General features: G+C 46.9%; 3 protein-coding genes and 1 long non-coding RNA gene across 16 annotated transcripts in view; 2 read left to right on the top strand and 2 right to left on the bottom strand.

Moving 5' to 3' along the window:
• MTSS1 (MTSS I-BAR domain containing 1) overlaps positions 1-11,554 on the top strand; it is a 162,509-nt gene extending 150,955 nt beyond the window's left edge. For 8 of the 12 annotated variants that reach the window (XM_006048347.4, XM_006048348.4, XM_044928817.2 and 5 more), the window contains 4 exons: positions 5,309-5,503; positions 6,754-6,927; positions 7,273-7,435; positions 9,480-11,554. In XM_006048347.4, the coding sequence (XP_006048409.1) occupies positions 5,309-5,503; positions 6,754-6,927; positions 7,273-7,435; positions 9,480-10,180 (1,233 nt within the window). In that variant the 3' untranslated portion in view covers positions 10,181-11,554. Of the gene's footprint in view, positions 1-4,373; positions 4,494-5,308; positions 5,504-6,753; positions 6,928-7,272; positions 7,436-9,479 lie in introns of all 12 variants that reach the window. The other 4 variants (XM_006048349.4, XM_025265472.3, XM_006048350.4 and 1 more) reach the window with 2 other exon arrangements.
• Positions 11,555-13,173: 1,619 nt separating this feature from the next.
• On the bottom strand, positions 13,174-20,390 carry NDUFB9 (NADH:ubiquinone oxidoreductase subunit B9). The gene is made up of 4 exons (XM_006048351.4): positions 20,256-20,390; positions 17,006-17,198; positions 16,328-16,441; positions 13,174-13,390 (listed from the first exon to the last, which is right to left on the bottom strand). The coding sequence occupies exons 1-4, from the start codon at positions 20,354-20,356 to the stop codon at positions 13,259-13,261; spliced, it is 540 nt and encodes a 179-aa protein (XP_006048413.1). The 5' UTR covers positions 20,357-20,390; the 3' UTR covers positions 13,174-13,258.
• The window catches only part of TATDN1 (TatD DNase domain containing 1), a 32,097-nt gene continuing 26,403 nt past the window's right edge, over positions 19,858-25,551 (top strand). The window contains exon 1 of one of the 2 annotated variants that reach the window (XM_044928819.2): positions 19,858-19,974. Coding sequence is in view for 1 of the 2 variants with exons in the window: in XM_006048353.4 (XP_006048415.2) it covers positions 20,492-20,513 (22 nt within the window). In the remaining variant the exon portion in view is untranslated. Of the gene's footprint in view, positions 19,975-20,394; positions 20,514-25,551 lie in introns of those variants that run through there. The other variant, XM_006048353.4, reaches the window with a different exon arrangement.
• Positions 20,595-21,940, bottom strand: LOC123329498. Its single transcript, XR_006545033.2, has 2 exons — positions 21,306-21,940; positions 20,595-21,024 (listed from the first exon to the last, which is right to left on the bottom strand). It is a non-coding gene; the product is annotated as an uncharacterized LOC123329498 (long non-coding RNA).

Genomic DNA, 25,551 nt, shown 5'->3' with positions numbered 1-25,551 from the left:
GAGATAATATAAGTGGGGGTTAAAACTTATGATCAGGCTTCCCTGGTAACTCAGATGGTAAAGAATCGGCCTACAATGCGGGAGACCTGGATTCGATCCCTGGGTGGGGAAGATCCCCTGGAGAAGGAAATGGCTAACTACTCCGTGGACAGAGGAACCTGGTGGGCCACAGTCCATGGGGTCTCACAGAGTCGGACATGACTGAGTGACTTTCACTCATTCAAAGCTTATGATCACCATGCGGGTGATGGTTGTCACCCCATTGATTTGGAGAGTTTTCACACTTGTGTAGACAGGTATGTAGACAGACTCAAGAGTCTTGGCTGCTCTCTAGCGTCCCTGTGGCTGGCTTGGCATGATGTAGTCATTATCCCATTTGCACACGGGGACAGAGATTCTGCTGTTGAACAATGCCTCGGAGCCCTTCCTTGGCACTTTCAGCTTCTTGTATCTTCAGAGCCCATGCAGGTAATTCTGTTGGCAACTTCCTCCTGGGAGAAGGGGAGGTGTTGAGTCTCTTTGAATACAGTTGGGTTAGATGGCACTAAACGCCCAGCCCAATAGCTGCAGAAGAGCAGAAGGCAGGAGCTGGGCATCGAACACCCTTCACCTACTCCGCTGTGTCCCTTTTTTGTGTCAGTGGGTTGGCGTCTAGACTAGCAAGCACAGCATACAGGCAACCAGGAAAACATCCAGGATGTCCCCTCAGCGCCATCTGCTGGGGAGCATGGTGACTGCGAGCCCATTGCATATTGGGTTTGCCAAAAAGATCATTAGGGTTTTTCCAAAGTAAGACATTACAAACTTTTTGGTCAACCCAATATAATACATTTTGAGACCAGTCACAGACTTTGGCCCAAGATCCTTTGGATTCTGAAGGTCACGTGCTTGTCTTGTTCATCCAGGTATCCAATTTGCCTGAGAGTCAGCAAGTATCTCCTGGGTGCCAGGCACCATCCTAGGAGCTCCTGCCTGTTGTCTGTAGTCCGGCCAGCAGCCGCTTGGAGTGTTGTTATCCCTGTTTTTTGGGGGGAAACAGGCTAAGATGTAAAGCAGTTTGCCTGAGTGGCACAGTTATGTGACCTGCAGTCAGGGATCTGGAACGAGGGTTTCTAGCAACTGGTCTAGCGGCCTTTCTGCGCCACCCTGGCCGTAAGGTGCCCCTAGCAGAGTGTTCTGGGGAGCACTCCACGTCGAAGAAGCATCTGTCATGTTCTGGGAGCCAGACAGCCACTCACATGATGCGTCTGACGTTGATGAACCCAGAGCCACTCAGCCTGGAGCCCCGCTTTTGTCATTTCACGGCTGTCCCTGGGAGCGCTGTTGCCTCTCTCTGTCTTCCTGGGGTCAAGATTCAATTTTAAGCAGAAATGCTCGGAGCTGGGAGCTGCAGCTTTGAGTCCTCTACTTGGCCTAGCTGGGTGCTTTGGCTCACTCACTCTCTACAAGGTCCCGCCTTGTGTGGCACTAAACTGCACCTGTGTGTCTCGTGAGCCTAGAGTGAGTGTGGTAGAGAGGCAGCAGGGATTTGCAGCTCCTCAAAGGCTTTTCTAATGTGCAGTGTCATTCTGTGTGTGTTTTTAATCAACTGATGCATTAACAAAATATCGTGCGCTGACACCCCTTTCTAAAAAAAGAGGCCATGTGCTCCAGCTTTGCTGTGCATGTGTGGATCAGGCTGAATGAAGCAGGGTTTCTGCCTCCAGTCATGTCAAGGGAAACAGAAGGCGGGATTGTTGGGATTTACTTAAATCTGAAAGCCGGAGCCTCAGATAAATGCTTGGCAAAGCAACTCTAGGGTAGTTTGAGTAAACTCAGGGATGCTGCAGAATTTAATTGAGAATTCTGTTTTTCTTGAAAAAGGCATTATGGCTGCTTCTAAGGCAGAGGGGAAATTTAAGGAGATTGTACACCTCACATGGAGAAGGCGATGGCACCCCACTCCAGTACTCTCGCCTGGAGAATCCCATGGACAGAGGAGCCTGGTAGGCTGCAGTCCATGGGGTCTTTATGAGTCGGACACGACTGAGCGACTTTCACTTTCATGCATTGGAGAAGGAAATGGCAACCCATTCCAGTGTTCTTGCCTGGAGACTCCCAGGGACAGGGGAGCCTGGTGGGCTGCCGTCTATGGGGTCGCACAGAGTCGGACACGACTGACGTGACTTAGCAGCAGCAGCAGCAGTACACCTCACACAGGCCAGAGGGTATATGGTTTTCAAGGGGAAGTATTATTACCTTTATTTGGGTGGGAGGAAGGGAGCACACATCCATAAGCAGCGAAATCCCTCGGGTGCACGGGTGTAAATGAATGCTGCGTGGCAGGATGTATTCAGGATTCTCCCCGTCCTCCACTCTGCTCTTTACAAGTTGTGCCATGTGTGCCCAGGAGAGATGGGACCACGTCTGCAGCGGGGCTCCTGCCTAGAACCCTTCACTCCATCCACTCAAGGGGCTCTTCAGAAAAAAATGAGCAGAAGTCAAAGGAAATAAGAACCTGTAGTCCTGGGCTGCTTTACTGTTTCTTTTTCAAATTGAACTTATTTTAATTAGAGGAGCCAAAATAAGTAGTTCTGGTAAATTATAATGATAACCGGCTTTTATTTATAGTTGGTTAAGCACTACATACATAGATACACACACACAGACACACACACACACACACACAATCTTATTTAATCTTCATCCAATAGATATTATTGATTCCTATTCTAAAGAGGGGGAAAAATGAGGCTTTAGAGAGATTAAACCCATGGTTCCTAGCCTGGGAAGTGGCAGAAAAAGGACTTCAAATTTTCAGACTTCAGATCCTAGACTGCTAACCAAACACTGAGCTGGGGAAGCAGCCAGGACCTCCACTGTGGGGTCTGCCCTTGCTTTGGCTCCAAGGAGCCACGTGCACATGGAATGCCTTTTTGGTTCCTTGCTGTTGCAGGATTCACCGGCTTTCAGATTTCAGTGAGTCCCAACAGGCCCACCTTCTGTTTCCCGCGACACGACTGGAGGCTGAAACCCTGCTTCATTCAGCCTGATCCACACACACACAGCAAGGCTGGCGGAACCTTCCTTTGGCGGGTGAAGGCTGGGGGACAGAAACATGAATCTGGCCTCCTTGCCAGTGAAACAGGGACACTTCCAGGGAAAGAGTAAAGAGGCTCAGACTTGCTTATACGGATGGGATGAGATTGCAGTTAACAGTGAAGAAAACTGAAAGCACATGCCTGGGTGGGCCCAGAGCATGCCCCCTGGTGAGGGGCAGGGCAGGACACAGTTACATGGAAGAGATGGTCATTGTCACTCATCCATTCAGCACTGTTAGGCACCTGCCACGTGCCAGGACAGGACCAGAACGTCAAGATGCAGTGCTGAATTAACAGGCAGTCTCTGCCTCGGCTGAAGGTTAGGGCCTGGGAGCAGGTGCCTGGTTGACACTGGGAGACGGGTAGGGACTGGAGGTTTAATGAGATCAGCCTGAAGAGATGTTTTCTCAAGGCAGACCTCAGTTCTATGATGTCTCAGATCTCACTGGATGGTTCACCCTCCCTATGATGGCCACTAGAAACATTGCTCTAAGCCCTGGAGTTCACTGCCCAAAGCCTCAAAATCACCCCCCAGGCAGAAAGACCTAAAATCATGTCCTGTGAAGATACAGCTTCACAGCTGGAAACCGCCCCTTAGGGATCCAAAGGCTGCATGTGATAAAGGGAGAGAATCCAGGAATTAGAGCCATTCTAAGGAGACAAGGGGCTTCCCTGGTGGCTCAGCGGTAAAGAATCCACCCACAATGTAGGAAACGCAGGTTCAATATCTGGATTGAGAAGATCGTCTGGAGAAGGAAATGGCAACCCACTCCAGTATTCTTGCCTGGGGAAATCCCATGGAGAGAAGAGCCTGGCGGGCGACAGTCCATAGGGTCACAAAAGAGTCGGACATGGCTTAGGGACTTAACAACAACAGGCAGACATGGAGCAAAAGCCCGGGCTGGGGGGTCAGTCCTCACATCATAACATCCGGGCACCTGAGAGGTGTAAAAGGCATGGCATCCCCGAGCCAGGCACGCAGCCCATGCACTACACACATGCAAACGTCAGGGTCCTGGGAGCCTCACAGTCCAGCGGGTCTGGGTCTCGCTGGGTGTCACATTTCCTTTCCAGGGCTTGGAAGCCTCTGTGTGGGCGCAGCTTTGGGGGGAAAAAAATAACCCTAACTCTGCTTCTCTCATCCTTCCCTTTTCTGTGTACACGTCTGTCTCTCTCTCTCTGTTGCGTGACCTTCCCCACCCCTGCCCCCGCCCTCCCCCATCTTTTTATTTTTTACGGATGTTCTTTTTTGGTGGCACGTGGTCCCCTCGTGTGGTCCCTCCCCTGCTGCAGAACTCGTCCAGCTCAGCCTCCTCCGAAGCCTCGGAAACCTGCCAGTCGGTGAGCGAGTGCAGCTCGCCCACCTCGGTCAGCTCAGGCTCCACCATGGGCGCCTGGGCGTCCACGGAGAAGGTGACCGGCTGGGGTCCCAGCCTCTCCCCCCACACCCCTCTGCCAGCTACTTCCCACACAGTCGCAGAAACCCAGAAACTCAAAATCTCCACCAAGAGTAGACCCTCTTGGGACAGAGGGAGGGACAAGACTGAGGGATTTTTCGGGAAGGGGTGCCTGGCTCCTGAAGCAGTGACCTTGCAGTCATCAAGAGGGAGAGGAAGGGGTATGGGGAACTTGGAGGTGTGAAGGCTTCTTCCCAGGACATGGATGGTCATCCATCTTTCCTCCTCCCCCTCCCCCGCACCCCACCCGCCGTGGCCACCTCGTCACCTTGTCGTTGGATGTGACATTCCACCGCGTCAGAGGCTGTGTGCTTTCCCGCCTTTTCGTTTGCAGCCCCCACTTTTTCGCCCCAATTTAGAATCTGCTCCTGAACACTCTGATGATTTGGAAACCTGGAACGAACAGCTTCAGCTGATGGTGTTGAGTTTTGAAAGCTGCATAATGAGATGAGCAAATCACCATCACTATGAAATTATTAGTGAAATAATCGAAGACCATTGAGCACTGGGACACCGATCATTTCCAAACAATTCTAAAAGTAGATATTTTCCCCCACTGAATGCTTGGTGTCAGATAAACGTGCATTCTTTGCACCATGGAGCTCTTCTCTCGCATCATGGACTGTCCATGAGCAGCAGAGTCCCTGATGTTTATTTGTAAATACTCAGGTCTCCCCTGTCCCTTGAATGTCAATGCCGTCTTGTACCTCCACGCTCATCCTGTTATATTAATTTTTTTTCCTTTTTTCCTCCCCTTTTTTTTGTTTCCAGTTGTCTAACGGGTTTTCTCACTATAGTTTATCAAGTGAGTCCCATGTGGGGCCCGTAGGGGCGAGCCTTTTCCCTCATTGCCTGCCCGCCTCCCGCCTGCTCCCTCGGGTCACCTCTGTCCATCTTCCAGACTACGCTCATTATTACACCATTGGGCCCGGCATGTTCCCGTCATCTCAGATCCCTAGCTGGAAGGTTTGTGTCTCTCCGCCCTCTCCCCCCTCCCTCATTGCCTCTGTGCTCACCCCCCTTCTCCCCCTACAATTCTCACCCCGATTCTCCCCTCACCCCCTTCCTCTCACACTCTGCCTTCTTCCCCATAACACCTCCTCCCTGAGTAAATTCTCCCTGGGGGAGAACCAGAATCCAGCAGGCAGCTCTGAGACAGAGCTGTCCACACGGAGCTGGGATTGGAGGGCCTGCCTTTAGGAGACACCAGTTAACCCTGGTTAGACCCCAGTAGACCCAGATGGAACACGGTGGGGATGTTTGGTTCCAAAGTGTACGTCCCGGTTCTGCCCTCCTGGGGGATTCCTGAGGGAGTTGCTGATATAGAGGACTGTGTACCCCAGACTGGTCCCCTGAGTCCCTTATCGGGCCATGGTAATAGAACCATGCCTCCAGATAGGTTTTGGCTTTTTTTTTTTTTAAATCTTCAAAGTAAATGCAGACTTTATTTTTAGTCTTAATGGTTTATATTAAGACATATAAACCAATAAACATTGCTTTAAAGCACTAAACATTGCTTTAATATACAAACAAATTTTTATATTATTTCCTAGCAAGTACAATTGATGCCCAGAGGATATTTTGAGAGGACCCTAACTGGAATAGTAGGCCCCTAAGCAGCCTGCATTTTGAGCAAGTGGTGCACACCTCTCAGACTCCTCAGAATCCTTCTTCCAACCCAGGGGCCTTCCCTGCCTCTGTGAGGACCTCAGATGGCACATCCTCAAGTGCCCTTTGGGGCTGCTTCCCTGAAGTGAGGTTCAGCCTCAGGAAAAGTGTCTGAAGTTCCTTTAGTGTCCCCTGGTGGCCAGGCTATGCAAGTGCGATCAATTGAGCCCATAGGCCAGGGTCTTCCTCAGACATCAGGCCTAGTCCCTGGAGATGTCTTTCCACTGGCTGGTGCCTTTAGACACCGCAGGCAGTTGGTCAGCTGTTTGGTGGCTGTAAGAGTCTCCCCCAGGCTCCCTGCCCAGTTTGTGTGTTTTCTGTCTTTGGGCAGATATGAGAAAGGAGAGGTACCCAGGGGGTCCCCAAAGGACTATCCATTCCCTTCTGCTAGCACTGGGTGAGGGGAGAAGGGGCTGCTGGCCTGTCCCAGTGTGAGCTTCCTCCGCGGGGACCAGCCGCCTTCCGTGGGTGGGCAGCTGTCTGGAGGGTTCTCTGGCCTCCAAGTGGAGGCCGAGGCCCTGGTACCTGACCACGCTTGCTCCACTCAGGACTGGGCCAAGCCAGGACCTTATGATCAGCCTCTCGTGAACACCCTTCAGCGCCGCAAAGAGAAGCGAGAGCCAGACCCCAGCGGAGGAGGCCCCGCTGCAGCAGGAGGTGCCCCCGCTGCTACCGAGGAAGCCCAGAGGCCAAGGAGCATGACCGTGTCAGCCGCCACCAGGGTGACGCTCTTGTTTTCTTCGGCTGGCCGGGGCCCTCCACACCTGGCCAGGGGCCACATGCTGGCCGGCAGCTGGAGGGACCTGAGCCCTTTCCCCGACTCCCTGGTCTATGGCATTTAGAAGGCCCCCAGGGAAGGTCTCATATGGGAGTTAGATTCTAGAACTTTCTAGAGCCTGGGTAGGGCCCAAGCAGGCTGACAGCCTCCTGGGCTCACAGACCCAGTGGTGGTCATGGGAACAGAGTAGGAGTCCAGTCAAAGTCCCATTGGAAGAGTAGAAAGGCTCTGGGGTTATCAGACAGGGACTCATAGCCCCGGGGTCTCGTCTCTTTCCTCCCACCTGCAGCCCGGGGAGGAGATGGAGGCTTGTGAGGAACTGGCATTGGCCCTGTCTCGGGGCCTCCAGCTGGACACCCAGAGGAGCAGCCGGGATTCGCTTCAGTGCTCCAGTGGCTACAGCACCCAGACCACCACCCCCTGCTGCTCTGAGGACACCATCCCCTCCCAAGGTAGGAGGCAGCCTAGGCTTTCCAGCCGGGCTTCCTGAGCAGTGCCAGGTGAGGACGGGGGGCCCTCCCCGCTGGGAGGAGGCAGAAGTCCGTCCAGACACCATCAAGCATCTTGGAATTCTTGGGAGGGGATCCATCTGTGATTGTTAGGTAGCTGCCATGCAAGGAAGTGGCCAGACTTTCACAGCTTTGCTTGTTCTTCACCTTCAGGGTTCAGGGCAGTTCCCATATGAACACAAGATGCTGTTAATGATACTGTATCATTTGTGTTTGGCACTTTGTAGTAAGTACTCTGGGCTTCCCTGATGGCTCAGAGGGTAAAGAATCCACCTGCCAATGCAGGTTCGATCCTTGGGTCAGTAAGATCCCTTGAAGGAGGATGGCAACCCACTCCAGTGTTCCTGCCTGAAAAATCTCACGGACAAGGTTGCAAAGTCGGACATGACTGAGCGACTAGATAAAAACAGACTAAGCACTTTATTGTCCCATTTATTTGTCACAGCCACTTACATAACATGTATGCATGCTCACTCAGTTGTGTCTAACTCTTGGCAGCCCCATGGACTGTCGCCCACTAGGCTCCCCTGCCCATGGAATTCTCCAGGCAAGAATACTGGAGTGGGTTGCCATATTCTCCTCCAGGGACTCTTCCTGACCCAGGGATCACACTGTGTCTCTTGTGTGTCCTGCACTGGCAGGCAGGTTCTTCACCACTGCGCCACCTGGGAAGCCCATGTGTATATTTATCCTCATTTTACATACTTGGAGACTGAGGCCCAGGGTTCACACAAGTAATAAGCAGAGCTAGAGTTTGAATCTAAGATCTGTCAAGAGTCTGAAACCCAAATTCTTAACCTGTTCCAGCCAAATTCTCTATGAACCCACCTCTCTGATCCCTCTCCCCAGACAGCCACAAGGCCAGCATGATGGCATTCCAGCCACTAGGAGAGATCTGAGAGTTGGCCAAGCCCATTGGCAGTCCTTCATCCAGGTCTCTCAGACAGTGGGTCTCAGTGGAGGACCGTCTTTCTCCCCCGAGGACACTTGGCAACATCTAGAGACATTTTTCGGAGAAGGCAATGGCACCCCACTCCAGTACTCTTGCCTGAAAATCCCATGGGCGGAGGAGCCTGGTAGGCTGTAGTCCATGGGGTCGCTGAGGGTCGGACACGACTGAGCAACTTCACTTTCACTTCTCATTTTCATGCATTGGAGAAGGAAATGGCAACCCACTCCAGTGTTCTTGCCTGGAGAATCCCAGGGACGGGGGAGCCTGGTGGGCTGCCATCTATGGGGTCGCACAGAGTCGGACACGACTGAAGCGACTTAGCAGCAGCAGCAGCAGAGACATTTTTAGTTGTGACAGTTGGAAGGGGTGCTACTGGCATCTGGTAGACAGCCAGGGATGCTGCTAAACATCCCATAATACAGCCCAAAGACCCCCGCACCCTGCCCTAGAACTGACCTGGCCCAGATGCCAGAGTGCTGCTGTTCAGAAACGTGCTCTGAGGTGTTCAGGCTGGACGCTTTTCCCCTCCCACGTGACCCTGTGTTGGGAGAGGAAGTGAGCACACTGCACTGATGGAACCTGTCTTGTGCATAGTTTTCAGAGACTCGCTGCCAGTTCCGTTGTTTTTCTAGTCTTTGCACGAATGGGCTGATCATGGGGGAGGTCTGTATGGTCCATGTGGGGTTTGTTTCTCATATTGCATTCTAGGCTGGAGAGGCTATTTCCTCCTTTCACCCTCTTTACTCCTCCCAGAGGTTCTCGGAGGCAGCCAGTTTTGCATCCTTCCCAGCTCAGCGGTATCTGAGTGCAGGCCTATTGTGTCCAGCACTCTCTGGTGCTCAGGGCTCCCTTGGTGAACAAAATGACAATCCCCGTCAAGGAGTTCTGAGATGGTGGGGGCCTGGAAACCCAGGGAGGCTTGGGGTGAAGTTGTGGGTGAAGTGCCTGGCCTCTGGGGCCTTCTGTCCTCCCAACACAGAGAATGAAAAAGCACAGCCACCACCTTGGAGATTTCTAATCGGATCCTATAATCAGTTTCAGATTACGATTATTTCTCTGTAAGTGGTGACCAGGAGGCCGATCAGCAGGAGTTTGACAAATCCTCCACCATCCCGAGAAACAGCGACATCAGCCAGTCCTATCGAAGGATGTTCCAAGCCAAGCGCCCGGCCTCGACCGCGGGCCTTCCCACCACCCTTGGACCTGCTATGGTCACCCCAGGGGTTGCAACCATCCGACGGACCCCTTCCACCAAGCCTTCTGTCCGCCGGGGGACCATAGGAGCCGGTCCCATCCCCATCAAGACACCCGTGATCCCTGTTAAGACCCCCACGGTCCCAGACCTCCCTGGGGTGCTGCCAGCCCCTCCAGATGGGCCTGAGGAGCGGGGTGAGCACAGCCCAGAGTCGCCGTCTGTGGCTGAGAGCCCTCAAGGTGTCACCAGTGTGCCCACCTCAATGTGGAGCGGCCAAGCCTCCATCAACCCCCCTCTTCCAGGCCCAAAACCGAGCATCCCCGAGGAGCACAGACAGGCGATTCCAGAAAGCGAGGCCGAAGACCAGGAGAGGGATCCCCCAAGTGCCACTGCCTCGCCAGGCCAGGTTCCAGAGAGCGACCCTGCAGATGTGAGCCCGAGGGACGTCCCGCAAGGAGAAGACATGCTGAACGCCATCCGAAGAGGCGTGAAACTGAAGAAGACCACGACAAATGACCGCTCAGCCCCGCGCTTCTCTTAGGCTCTCTTAGGCTCACAAGAAATGTTGCCAGTGGGGAATGAACTGTCTAATTAATAAGACCTAATTTGTCTTGATCCATTCCAATCTATAATCAAAAGATTTTGTAGGCAACTCAGAACACAGCTCTTTTGAAAGTACACCTTTAGATAAGAATTAAAAGCAACATACGTAACTGACATAACCTTGATCTTTTAATTTGTAAATATCAACAGTTTTCTTTCTGCACATTTTAATCTTAAGTTTCCCTTTTGATTTTTCTGAAGGTGCCAAATTCCATTTAACTTTTTTACAAGTCTTTGTAAAATTTTAAATGCATAAGGGCGGGGGGAGGTCGGGCAGGGGAACCACAAAGTTAGTGATTTCAGAAGAAAGGATAACTATACTTAGCTTTTTTTCTTTTGTTTTCCTGCAAGCTTTTGTAGATGCATTGTAGTAGTCTGGCTTAGGAGCAAATTCAAGTTATTTTAATGTACAAACAAAATGGATAAGGAGTAAAAATCCTTATCCAAGCAAACTACTTTCGGGATGAGAAATGCGGGAGTCAGTTGATGAGCAATATCTGGAGTGAAGTAACTCCGGAAATGGTAGACTGTGTTGGGATTGGGGGGAGGGTCGGGGGAGGGGCACACCGTCAACATAGCCGATCCTGTTACGTTTAAGGGTAGCCTCGTAGGTTGAATTTCTAGTAGCTTCATGGTAAATGCATCCGAATAAGCCATACTGGATTGCAGTGTTTGTTTCTGTAGGGTGTTTAAGGACTTCCTTTCTCCCACGATTCCTCCTGACTGCACACAGCACCCACCTCCAGTCCTGTGCATGCGGCCGCCACCGGGTAGACATAGAACCCCCACTTCAGTTACTCGTCTGTTATACCTACTTTCATTGAGTCCAAATGCATCCAAAATGGTAAGGCAGTTTTAAAAATGTGAAAACATTTAAAAATGATAGCAGGGAATTCTTAGATATAGCAAATGCCTTTTACTTAACTGTGCCCAGCAGGCTGGGTGCGTTGAAAAGCCCAAATATTTTGAAAAAACTCGAGCGGATTTAACAAGGGTAACCAGCTTGGAGTCGAGCAACTTGCCAATGTGTTTACCAGTCTGGGGGCTTGTTTTTCTTATCTTCTTTTAAATAAGTGGCAGTTAACTGGCTTCATACTAAACATTGGAGAAGAGGATTTCTTTCTTGTCACCTGGAATCTGACCACTATCCTGTCCTCTTTTTTATATTCTAGGTAATGTTTTTTGGAATGGATTTCTTTTTTTTTTTAAGTGAAAGTTAAATTTGTTATAATGCCCATCCCCTAAAGCCAACAGAGATTTGTAGATTTAAAGGGATCACATTTGGGGACTCTATCGGTGTTTTTTTTTTTTTTTTTAAAAAAGCCAGCCTCTTAGTGGGGTCAGTTGAAAGTGCTCATTTGGGACCGAACCTCTCAAGGAGAAAGAGCCTGGCAGGTCCCCCAGGGCCTGCAGATCTCTGTTGGTGCTAAGCTTTGGCTACATACTCTTATGCTTTAATACATAACTGCATTGGATGTGAAAGAAACATACCTGTATAGTCACTGTTCTATATATTAACATTTAACACTGCTGTGATCGCTCAAGGACATTTTATGTTATGGCTTTAAAGCAAAGGCATGATGATTAGAAACTATTTAAGCTTTTTTTCTTTGAAAAACAAGCTCCTTTTACAGAATCTAAGCAACAGTAGTGCCTGTGGTTTAGCCCACCAATCTTGACGACTACAAGTAGCTGATGCATTGTGCAGATGATGCTTGAGATGGTTTTTGCAAAAGCAGAAATCACTGCAAGGTAATTACGTTAGATAAAAGTGGTATTTTAAACCTTTGAAATAAATGGATGTAACTGTACCTTGGTACAGCTTTTCACTTGTTTAGTTTTTAAACGTTAGTATAATCTGAATAAATTTAATATAAAATGTTGCCAAATTCAATGTAGAAAGAATGTGACAAAACGCCTTGGGTAGTTCTGTTTGTGTTTTTGCATATTGTAAAAGCAGTGTCACAGCTAAAAATAAAGAAATTGTTTCTAAAGGTAAATTATTGTGGTTTAGTTGCTAGTTTGTACTGAGAGTTGACCTCTCCCTGTGCAGTTTTTTGTTCTAAACTTGTATAAATAACACTTGTGTGACTGTCTCCCTTCTACCTTGTAACAGTTGCTTCAGCCTACATTATAAATAAAGAACCACTAGAAAAAAAAGCCCTGCATTTCAAGTCTTATTAAAATTTAGGCTGAGGTCTTGGTCAAATGTTAGAAGATGGGCTGAAACATTTCTGTGCACCCTAAGAACATTTAGTTGCCTGACCTAAGTGTTAGGTTCCAGTGAGTTTAATGTTAACAGTTCCAGTGAGTTACTAAGAACTGAAACTAGCAGGGTTTGGTTGAATTTCTAAAATGGCTTTACCTTTATGAAAAAAAACAAAAAACTTCATTTCGTTTTTGCCACCCTTACCTTTGTGTCTGCAGACAATCCAAGCTACAGTAGAGGAAGCAAAGCTGGGAAACTGCCTTTGAAATGACTGTCACAAAAGTGCCGTTCAGATCAAATGCTTTAACCCCAGCCACCAAACTCCAATCCTGAGAACCCCATAAACTGCATGCTTATTTGCTGAATGTGTGCTTCTTAAAAGTGGTCCCTTAATCAAACCTAAAATTCCATGAGTGGAATCTAGGACAGAAAAGTTATCTTACACCCTCACTACTGGCATGCTTTCTCTTAGCCTCTTATGCCTTCTACTCATTACAGCTGAGTGAAGCCGTCAACTCAGGTTTATTCAAGTAAATCTTGTATCTGGTTCTGCTGTGTAGTTTTCCCTTGATAGCATATTTATCAATATGACTTAATGGGGAAGAACAGAACACATCTGACCGACTACATTTCACATACTTTTCTTTATATGTGTAACCGCTAAGAAAAGGAGAGTGGCCCAGTCGCCTGGCATGTCACTGCTCTGAAGAACACGTCAGTCATACAGGTGGAGTTATTTTATTAGGGCAAGTGTGTGTCCCGTTAACTCATCTCACTCGCGAGTGTGACCGTGAGGCATCTTCCTCTCTACATGGGCCGCTCCCGGGGTCTGGTCACGATATGCCACCACAGAGGGGGCAAGTCACCTTGCTTTCGGGCTGGGGGCAAAGCTTCAGTTCGGGGACCACCAACTGGGGTTTCCTCCTGCAGCTGCTTCACCTAGAAGAGAGGTAAGGAAGAACAATTAGAAAAGGAGTCAAGCTGACGGTCCGACCTCTGCTGTGGAGCGGTGTCAGCGTTGTTTCTACTGTGTCACGTGACACTCTGATCCTCACTATAGAAAAGGGTTGTTTATACAGAACTGCATTATTTTTATGCCCATATTTTAACTCGGATACAAAAGCTGTTCTCCTTCAAGGTTTTCCCATTCTTAAAACAGCAAAGCTGAGAACAAACCCTCCTACCCTACCGCCTACTCATTAAGCGAAACCCTGACAATTACTACTCCAAGTTCCCCTTGTTATGGCCCCTTCACCTCACCACCCTCCGTGTTCTCGTGTCTCTGCAAAGTGGTCTCCAAAAGCACTGTTAAGAAACCTCCATTTGAATACACTAGGGATGTTAATTTAAAAGCCCTCCAAATAGCAATCAGGTACAAAAGTGCTCAGTCCTGCCCTCTGCTGCCCAGCCACCCCTTGTTCCAGCGAACCTCCGAGACCACCACTGCCCTAACAGAGGAGGAGACCCAAGGCACCCACATTCCAGAGCCATGATTTTTTGAACCTCCCTACAGAAAACCAATTCTGGGTTGTGGCAAACCTGGGCTGCAGGACATGTGCTGTTTAACAATGTCGATGGAATAAGTAAAGGAGGAAAGTTTTGGGGAGAGGTTACCAAAGCGGTCAACTGCAGAATGAATCTGCTGCTCTCCATGAACAAACACACCTCAAGTTGCCAAATGCTCACATACTACTTGGAAAACACTGCCCTCCTTGATCACAAAATCATGATTTCAAGTAACCCAATATCCCAGTAACCAGTGGCCTCTTCCAGCTCATTTACTTAAAGGCCCCTTGAAAATAACTTCTTGAACTCATAGAGGCTACCAGTTCACAAGTTCTCCCACATGACTTGCCCTTCTCTGCATGAGTCTCCTGGGTACCTCCCTACTTGATCCAGCTAGACTACACTCCATCACAAAAATCACTCCCTATGGAGTAAGTTCAATTCCTTGTCGCTCTTGACAGAGAATAGCCACACCGTCTACCTGCAGGCCTGCACCCGTACAGCTTAGTATTACTAAAGAGAAAAAGAAATTCTGCAACAAACTGGAGTCACAACGCATCTATTCCCAGGCTCACATGGGCCTTCAGCACCCCATGGCAATCTTCCTGCTCCTCTCTAGCAAGCTCATCCTCTGGCCCATGATTATCACACCCTTTCCATGTTCTGCAAACATGCTTTGCCCACTCCCTGGCTTTTCCTTACTTCACTTAAAAAAGAGAAGCCAGCACATGAAAGTCTGTCATTTCCCCATTATCAAAACTTCTAACCCAAAAGTATTTACCTACAGCTTCTGTCCAATAAGAATGGAGGAAGAATCCCTTCTCCTTTCAAAGACCCCCACACAGGCTTGGAATCCTTAAAAATTTTCCTTCTGTACCTGTTCCATCTCAATTCGGCATTACCAGACTCTCCCTCACCCCAAATCTCACCAGCACATATGCATTATTATTTTAAAAGAAAGTAATCTCTCGGTCTCCAGTTACTGCCCCATTTCTTCATTCTCCTCAGCAAATGTTCAAGAGCCATCTCTCCCTCCTGTTTTCTCCTCCTCAGCTTCCAATCAATCTTTGTGTGACAGGTAAGCTCAAGTCAGGGCCACTACTGCCCTTTCTGTAACTAACACCTTTCGACCTTATTTCCAGGACTCTAGTCCACGTCAAAGATGACTGGCCCTGGCCACTATTCCTGAAACACTTTCTCTTGGATCTAAGGATCTCAAACCTTTCTGTGGCTCTCCGCCAGCCTCCACTTAATCCACTTCCTCTGCTGTGGAGAGGGAACTGGGAAGAGGCCCCCTATTCCCCCTTCTGTGGCTTTTAAAACAATTGATAACGCCCCCATTTCTGTTCTGAGCCCAAATCTCTCCTCTGAGTTCCAAATCTGCACATCCAAAGTCACCCTCTGACACCTGCACCAGATGTCTCACAGCATTCTCAGCTTTAACATTTTCAACATTTAAAACTGAACACCTGATTGTCCTCTGGCATCTGTTTTCTCTTCTCTTCCCTATCTCAATAAACACCACCACCAAACTCCACATGCTGAAGCTTAAAACCTGGAAATCATTCTTGATTCTCCCCTGTCCTTCACTCCACACGGTCCCCTCACCCCAATCCAATCCCTCTCCACATCCCTGCAAACAATATCCTGGAGCTGCTTCCTTCCACACCCACCGTACCCATCTTAGTGCCAGCTGTGTAATCTCTGGACGAAACTACTGCAATAACCCAGACCGGTCTCCTCCCTTCTTCACACGCCCTCTCCAATTTATTTTTCACACTACAGCAAGACTGAATTTTTTAAAATAAAAATCAGGGCTTCCCTAGTGGCTCAGTGGTGAAGAATTCACCTGCCAATGCACCAGATACAGGTTCAATCCCTGATCCAGGGAGATTCCACATGCTACAGAGCAACTAAGCTCATGTATCACAAGTATTGAGGCTGTTCTCTAGAGCCTGGGAGCTGCAGCTACTGAAGCCGACATGCCTTCGAGTCCACGCTCAACAACAACAAAAGCCACCGCGATGAGAAATCTGCAAATGGCAACTAGAGAGTATCCCCTGCTTGCCGCAACTAGAGAAAAGTCCTCATAGCAATGAAGACCCAGCACAGCCAAAAAATGAGTAAGTTTTAAATACATATATAAATCAGTCATCATGAGTGGAAAAATACCCAAGGTGCTGGTGGAGAAGGTTAAAAGATTATAGAGTAGAGGAAAGTCAAGCAAAGGATTATGGAGGGGAAGAAGGAAAAGTAAAATTAAAGAACAGAAAAGCCCGAAGACCAGAAAACACGTTTAACCTATTTCTAAGGTGGTTGTAAATGTTGTATTGAACACAACCTGAAAGAGAAAGTATAGGCAAGACTCACCTCCCGCTCCCAGCTCTCCCTCCGCAGTTTCTTCCACTGCTCTCTCTTAGCAAAGTAGTCAGGATACATCGCCTTTTCCGAAGGATGCCAATCATCTAAGCACCACTCGGGAACCTGTCAAGAGGGGAAATCACAGCGTCACTCCACAGAACACATTTACATGTCACAGGGAGGGCCTTCTCAGGAGACAAAAATCAATGCATTTTTATAACAATTCTAAGTACCAGACTTGCTTCTGACACTAAGCCGTACAGCAGAGGACCAAAATAAAGGAGAACACCTTAGACTGAAACAACCTACGGCTGAAAAACAGCAAGATCAGTCCAAAGAGAACTGGGATCGTCCCTCCCCTACCCGAGCTCTCTAAACATCCAATGTGGCTTTACGGTATTTGGAAATACCACTTAGAATACTAAGCATCAATTGAAACTGCTTAACTTCAAGATCCAAAAATGAGTTATTTACCCATTCCTTAAGGACTTTCCTTTGTCAAAGAGTTTACTGCAAGACCCTGGCTCTGAGTTTGGAAAGAAAAGTCTTGATGGCATCTGGGAGAGAGAAAACTTGACACTGAAAAAAATGTGTAACTGTCAGAAAAGAAATCTAGCTGCCCTTAAAAAGGCGAGTGGTTTCCAGGGCTGAGGTTTGAAATTCGACACACCTGTGGTCCTCACCTACCTTGTAACACTCGTATCTCTCATAGGCGGTGCCCCCTGGAGACTCAGGGAAGATATACGGCTGGGGATGCTGACCATGCCAGAATTCTTCCTCTGCCTCCCTCAGCAGCTGGGTGGCCTTCACCATGTCCTTTTCATTCTTATGTTCATCAAACCGGGCTCTCAACAAGCAGGCAAAGTACCGGTATTTATCCCTTAAACCAAAATGGTTTTGGAGATTAGAAACGTAATCTACTCGATTGGGCAGTAGAACTATCTGACAAGAGGCAGTACTTCCACTAATGCCTCCCAGGTGAGTAGTGCAACTTCCCAGCCCCTCCCCGGACCCTGTCAATGGAGCGGCCGCATCATTATGACAGCTTTCTTGGCAGTCCCCCTCCAAACACCAGCAGCAAAAAACTATTGTAGTAATAAACACAGCCTATTAATAAACACAGCCTAACCTCTTTCCTCATCTCTTCTATAGGAGGATCATTCAATTCATTGAATGACAACTTACTGAACTTCCTCCTACCTTGTTCTAGACACTGATCTAAACTCTGGACACAGACATGTGGAAGGCAGATATTAACACGGTGGCAACAGTGTGGCTCAAAACAGACCCGGGTTCAAATTCTGAATTTGACACTAGCTGCATGACCTTAGGCAAGTTCTGGTCAGGTTCCAGAAAGTGTTAGTGAAACTGTTCCTCAGTCGTGTCTGACTCTTTGCAACCCCATTGACTGTAGCCCACCAGGCTCCTCTGTCCATGAGATTTTCCAGACAAGGATACTTGAGTGGGCTGCCACAGATGCAGAGATCATTTATGGGGCTTAAAATTTTTTTTATTAATTTTTAAAACAATAGCTGATTTACAGTGTTGCATTAGTTTCTGGTGTACAGCAAAGTGAATCAGTTATACATACTTTTCATATTCATACATATACTTTTTCATATTCTCTTCCATTATAGATTATAAGATACTGAATATAATTCCCTGTGCCATACAGTAGATCCTTGTTATAGACAATAGTCTGTATCTGCTAATCTCAAACTCCTAATTTATACCTCCACCCCAACTTCCCCTTTGGTAACCATAAATTTGTTTTGTCTGTTTCGTAATTAAATTCATTTGTATATTTTAGATTCCAAATATAAGTGATATCATATTAGTCTTGTCTTTTTGACTTACTTCACTTAGTATAATCATCTCTAGGGTCATCCATGTTGCTACAAATGGCATTATTTCATTCTTTTTTTATGGCTCAGTAATAACAGGGCTTTGATAATACAGGCCATAGATAATAAGGGTCTGAAGCAGGCCACAGTGACGGATGGTGACAGGAGAGAAACATTTAGACTACAAATTTATGAGAGCAGGCTATGGAGTCAGATTGCTTAAGACTGAATCTTAGCTCTGCAGTTACTAGCTGTGTGATCTAGGGTAAATTACTTAAAGTCTTTAGGCCATGGGTTCTTCCTCCATTAAAGTGTTAATAACATTATCTGTATCTTCAGGCTGTCCTTAAAGATGTGATAAGCTAAAACATATGAACACACTTCACACAGTGCTGGGTACATCCTCAGTGCTCCATGTCAACTACTAATATTATTACAGTGGGACGAGAATTTACAAAAATCAAGGTCCAGTTGTACATGGCATATAAGTATGTATGTGTATGACTCTGGCAGAGGGGTAAGTTTTGAGCACCTGAAAATAATACTAAGACTTAAAGCTGAGTGACTATATTACTAGTAATGCCATTAGCTGAGACAGGGAATTTGGGAAGAGTCAAAATGAGGTAGTGAAAATAAAAATAAGTTCAGCTTCAGAGCACTGTAGGTAATCTAACAAATAGTTGGAAATACTGCTCTAGAGACAAGTCCCAACAATAGATGAGGCTGCACAGTGTATATACAGTGATAATCAAGCATCTAGGATGGACCCATGCAGAATAAATAGCACTGTGAGGGCAAATGGAAGAAAAAAAATATCAGGAAAGTACAGAGAAAAGATGTTAGGAGATTTAAAGGAACGCTGAGTTAGTGTTATCATGGTTAACTACATTTATCCTTTCCTCCAAGGCTAATATTAACATTCCCAGATGTAGTTCAGCACTGCCTAAATTCTTGATGGCTTGACTTCCTTCATCTTATAAAACTGATAATTCTCTATGCTGTTTACATATGTCCATCTTTCCCAATAATCTATAAACTGCAACAGCTGAGAAAAAAAGCCTTGTTAATATTTATTTATTCATCAGCCAGCATAGAACCTGAACGGCAAATTCTGACATGAATAAAAAAAATTAGGAAAGTAACGAACCCTACAGCCTTGAACCTGGCCATCCTGCTGCCTAGCAAAGAGAAGTAAGCCGATGACTTACAATCATCCCAAATATATAAAATCTGGGCTTCAGGGATGCCCTTCACAGCTTTTTCAGACATACTCAGTTTCCTATTGCTTAGATGTTTTCCTCAGAAGCCCTTCTCCTTAGACTAGGTTTGAGGATTCTGCCAAGGGAGTAGAGCCCCTGCATTCATACATCTTGGGTTGTTACCCCAGCACGCACTGCACTTAGATCACAAAAATCCATGTTTTAAGACTGGGTTCTAAAATTGTGTTGTAAGACTAGTTCCAGATGGACAAGAGAGGAAAAGAAAAAAATTATGTGGGAGGTAAAGAATTATGTGGGATGAAGCTATGAAGAGGAAAGCTGATGGGGGTGGGGTGGGGGTGATGATGATGCTTTACAGTTAAGACACCTGAGTTTTAATCCTGGCTAGGCCACTTACCAGCTGTAGGGCCTTGAGCAAGTTATTCTCTTGCCTTTTCTCATCTATAAAACAAGGCTAAATCATCCCTAACTCCCAGAGGTGCGAGAACTAAAGAAAAGAACGCACTTGTTATGACTGCCAATATTAGGAACGCGGTCACGAATGGAAGCTATTATTGAGTGAGCGCTGGAGGCACAGCAAAGTCCATCTGTGGTACTTTCTTTCTCTTGTTATGCAACCCTCTGCGTGGGTACCGCGTCCGTTTTCCTGATTAGAAAACCGAGGCCCGAGCCAGATAAACAAGCCTTCAAGGTCTTCCAGATGTGGGCGATGAATTCCGCATTCGAACCCGGGTCTAGAGGCGGGCTTTGGGGGCGAGGAGCCGCGTTCCCACCCCGTCCCCTAAGTCCTTGAGCCGCCCGGTACCAGGGCCTCTCGGCCTCTGTGGGAGCCCCCGGGGTCACCTCCCCGCACTCTGGGTCCCCATCTCCCACCTGTGGATGCACCATGATTCCAGGTGTCGCAGCGCCCGCTTATAAAGCCGCAGCACCTTCTGCTGGTGGGTCAAATAGGCGGCCGACGACAAGAACGCCATGACAGCCGGCTCACCTTCAGCGGCCCTGGGGGCTGCCGGGAAGCCGGATGTCAGCGGCGAGGGGGCGGGGCTGCTGGGGGCGGGGCGATAGATGGCCTTTTCCGCTTCCGTCGAGGAGAACCTGGGGCTGCAGTCATGAGTCGTTTCAAATTCGTGGGTAAGCGTTTGCCAGGATATGGGGCATTTCGATTCCCGGGCATCGCGCACCGCTGCTAGAGGGCCCAGGACGTGAGCTCTCCAGCTCTTTGCCGGGTTGAACGTGCACTCCGCGCAAGAGGGCGCGGGGAGGCCTCTGGGTGCTGGTAATGATCTGGTGCTCAGTCTGGGTGCTGGCTTCACCGGTGTACTTACTTGTGAAAATTGACGAACTTCGCAGTTATGACTTGTGCTCTTTCCAATATGTTGTATTCAATAAAAAGAAAAAAAGAACAACTACTGAAAAACTCAAAGCCAGACTTTGTATTCGCCTCTAGCCTACGTGCACCTCCCACCCCTTCCCGCTTGTTTGGCGGAGAGGAGGATGGGGTATGGCTTCGAGGGACGCGTTCACTCACTGTATTCGTATCATAGTTCATATCACATTTACTGAGCGCCTCTGGTGGGCCAGGCATCGTCCTAGGAACACAGATCTGTCCTTAATCTGCTGGCATCACCATCTGGTGGGGAAACTGGAAAACACAATGGGAAGAGAAGCGAGTTCTGTACTTGGCAAGTACACTAACCATTCAGCATCGGTAGAACAAGAGAGGAAGAATTCGACAGGAACTAAAGGAGTAAGCGTATTTAGTACCAGGCACTCAGGAAAGGTGGGGGGCGGGGGCGAGGGGAGGGCACGGATATTGTGAGAGCTAGGATTGGAAGGCTGACGTGGGACTTGAATGTGTTGCTGAGTTTAATTTTACTGTGTATAGAGTGGAGGTTCACTGGAGGCTTTTGACAAGGAGCATACCTTAAGCAAATCATTGGATGCCAGTTTCACATTGGGAGCCTTGGGCTGTGGGATACAGCAGTGGGTAAAGCAGGGCATGTGCCTTCTTTGTGAACTTTCTAGTCGCTTGAAGTGGGAAAATGACAGCTGTTGTGTAGGTTTGATAGGTCACAGGGAGAGGCAGGGAAGCATATCGGAACTTCAGCAAGGGCATTGGAAAAGGGAGAGAGAAATGGGGGAGAGGTACAGATGCGGCGTTTAGTGGCTGAGAGTTTACAACAAGTAAGGGAGAGTAAACATGATTCAGGGTTGGGATAAATACCTCAATATGAAATGGAAGCCTGAAGTGGGTGGGAGATGTAAGGAAATCCATTTGGATTAGGTAAATGTGAGAATCTTACAGGACATCAGGTGGAGACAGTTACTGGTCAGTTGGAAATGTCTTGCATTCAAAGAGGTTAGGATTATAAACTTAGATCTAAGAGTTGTTTTGGGCAAATTTTTTTTTATAAAGATATTGTGCTAAGTATGTGGAATTATAAAGAATCTAGTGGTACAGTTAGTTTTCAGGCTGGAGAGGTATGTACAGTCAAAGCAAATGCAGGGGAGAGTGTTTAAGTGGCACCTTAAAGTGCCACAAAAGAGGTTTCTTAAAATACTGTGGGAGAGCCTGGGGTGGAGTACAGGTAGGTCCTCAGAAGTTGTAGACACTTTGCAGGTGCAGTGTCTCTCGGCCTCTTTATTACAATCTGTGATATAATTGATGGGGTAGATGGGGTGAGAGCCACCGAAACCCTCCACACAGAAAAGGAAACACACTTTTTAAAAGTTTTGTGTTTGTAATAAAAACTTAATCCTTGCCTCGAGTTATGTCTCTTTAATCCCTTCTCTAGCCTCCAGAGTGGTCTGTATAAAAAAGTCAGCTACATGTTTCTTCTGCTTCAGATCTTTTAGTTACTGTCCTCAGCATAGTTGAAGTGCCTTAACATAGCATTGCAGAAGGAAATGGCAGCCCACTCCCGTATATTCTAGCATGGAGAATTCCACGGACAGAGGAGCTTGGTGGGCTACAGTTCGTGGCGTCGCAAAGGGTCGGACACGGCCGAAGCGACCTAGCATACAGAATAGCATACAAAGCCTTTCTGTGGTCTGGCCCTGCCCGCTTTTCCAACCGCATCCTTTTTATGCTCTGTAAACACTTGGAGGTGTTGTTTCTTCCTTCTGAAAAGGTTTTAGAGTGACAGTTTGGGACCATAATGTCCCTTCTGTCTCTGATATCCTCTTGCCTGGTTGATTTTTACCTACCCTTTACTTTACCACATTATTTTATAATTAAAATACTTATGTATCTGCCTTTCCCATTAGTCTACACTCTTTTAAGGCAGATACTTCGTGGTATTTGTGGTATTTGTCTTTGTTTCCCAGGGGCTTATTTAGTACAGTGACTGTTCAGTGGAAGTATGAATGAGTGGGTAAAAGATGTGTAATTTTAGTATAGGTGGTAAGCAAATTGATAAAGGAATCTCAACCAGATAAGCTAGAAAAGACTTCTTACAGAAGGTGGGTTTAATTGAAACATATTTCTTTCTGTATGCTCTTCATTTCCACTCTCCAGGGGTAAACAATGTTTAAAGTTTATATCCTTCCATAATTTTTAAATTTATACAGAGACATAAAAATAGGCAAACATATCAGATGTGTCTTTTTATAACAAAAATGGGATCATACTATGCATTCTATCTTTGTTATGTGAGTTTATTCCATGCTGTTTAAAAAGTTCTGCCTATGACCCACTACACAAATTTCTGCCTATAGTATTCATGAGCAATACTTTGGAAAACAACCTGTTAGACCCATGGACAGTTGTTCCATGAACAAGCTTTACATGTAGCAGTTGCATGAAAAATTACACCAGTGGAGGAAGTTCCTGGTGGTCTAGTGGGTGGAATTCAGTGCTTTCATTGCCATGGCTGAGGTTCAGTCCCTGGTTGGGCAACTGAGGTCCCATAAGCCAAACGGCATGGCCAACTTTTTTTTTTTTTAATAATAGAAAATTAAACCATGTTATAAAAGCAACCTTAGATTTTTATTTAGGACAGCTGACTATCCCCAGGTTGTAATCCTACATTACCCCCTTTTCAAATTGCATAACCAATGGCTGCCTGTGTTTCTAATCTGGGGAAGGAGGGCAGGAAGCAGAAGTATTTGTGTTTTATGGGAAATATTGCTCCCTCCTAGGAGACACTTCAACATTGTATCTTAGGTTATACTTAAGACTAATTTCTGTGACATTGTCTGCATATCATACCACAAGTCTTCTCAATCTGAATAGCAATAAGAATCTATACTTAATCATTGCAAAGTGGTAAAATTTGGAATGGAGTGGAAGCTCCCTTTTCAATGATGGTGAGTTCCTGCTCTAAAAAGGAAAGTCACTCAGTCTGATTCTTTGCAATCCCATGGACTGTAGCCTACCAGGCTCCTCTGTACATGGAATTCTCCACGCCAGAATACTGGAGTGAGTAGCCATTCCTTTCTCCAAGGGATCTTCCCAACCCAGGGATCGAATCCAGGTCTTACACATTGCAGGTGGATTCTTTACCAGCTGAGCCACCAGGGAAGCCCTCCTGCTCTAAAACTCACCCACAAAGGTCACTTAAGGACCCGGAGTGAAGGATATACCTCCGGGTGATAGGGGTGGCGGCAGTGGTATGTAAATCTTGATGCCTTTACAGAACTTCTCTGGATGTCTTGTTTAACTTTGAAATAATATAGTGCCCTTCTAAAATTAAAGGCTATGTTATCCCCAAGATTTTCCAAAGTAAAATGGATACTTCAGGAAATCTCAGGGTGTTACATACTCTGGAATACCCCTCATTTGAAAAGCAGAGGTTTAGAAGATGCCCATCTCGTAGCCTCTGTGCTCACTCCCATCAGATGAACCAGTGAGAGAGCAGCTGGCAGTAATTAATAACAATTACCTCAACCTCAGGTTGATCCTGGGGGGTCAACCAGCTGGGGCTCTTAGGAACTGTCAGGAGCGCTCCCCTCAGTGTGACGACTAGAAATGAATACAGACATTACTGGATGTTGGGGGCAGGGGTTTGCAGGGAGGGGAGAGGTTAAAAGAAGAGAGGGACTGTAAAATCACTCTCCACTGTGAACCTCTACAGCACAGTGAATATCTTCCAGACTTCTACACACCCCTGTATGTGGGATGCCCTTTCTGTCTGTCAGCATTTAAGCTTTAGCTTTCTACAAGATCTAGATCTTCTGTGGAGCCTTTTCATCATTCTTGCCAAAACTGTGCTCCTTCTTGGCGCTCTGAAGCACAAAGCTGTAAAGTGATTATTTACAGGCTTAAAAGTATATAAAGCTCCTACTATATACCAACCATTATGCTAGGTTCTAGGGATACAGCATTGAAGAAGATAAACACGTCTTGCCTCATGTTGCTTACAGTCCAGCTTATTTTTTTTTTTTTAATTTATTTTTTATTGAAGGATAATTGTATTATATAATTTTGTTTTCTGTCAAACCACTTTATTTTATATCACAAATGTTATTTGCAGTTCCTATATAGACTGTAAATTCCTAGAAGGCTGGGACCAAGTGACAGGTCTTGTTCATTTCTGTACCCCCTAACTCCTTACATAATATTTGGCATAGTGTTGGTATTCATAACTATTTGGTGAATAAAGACAATAATTTATTGCCCTCTCTGCATCTTCACTTGTATTACCCTAATTCAGGTTCTCGTCATTTCAAGTAGGAACACTTGACTGTTTCCAGATGAACTATCCTGACTCCATTTGCCCCATTCAGATCCCACCTTCTACAAAAACACCAGAACGAGAGGTCCAGAATTCCAGTCTTGGAAGCCATCAGCGCTTCTTGGTGCATCTGGTGTTTTAAAGACAAGTATCTGTAACATGGTTGAGTCTGCCCTTTTCTGGTCACTCCCATCTCTTCACGATCACTGTGCTATTTCAGACCCCTGATGATTTATTTCTGCTGCTTCCTCTTATCTGGAGTTTCCTGTCTTCTGCTGGGTAACTCCCAACTCATCCTTGAAGATTCAGTTCAAGAAGTGCTTCTTTCTGGAAGCTTCTTCTGGACTAACTAGCAGACTAAGCTGGGTGGTCCTCTTGTGTGTCCCACAGTGCTAGTATCTACTTGTGATTTCTTTATTTAAAAAAAAACAACTTGTTTATTTCAATATTTAAGATCCTGTGTCAGATCTTAGTTGTGGCACACTGAATCTCTG

Source organism: Bubalus bubalis, chromosome 15 (assembly GCF_019923935.1).
Source record: "Bubalus bubalis isolate 160015118507 breed Murrah chromosome 15, NDDB_SH_1, whole genome shotgun sequence".
Lineage (NCBI taxonomy): Eukaryota > Metazoa > Chordata > Mammalia > Artiodactyla > Bovidae > Bubalus > Bubalus bubalis.
Note: the sequence above shows the minus strand (reverse complement) of the source record. Positions and strands in the feature narration are given on the sequence as shown.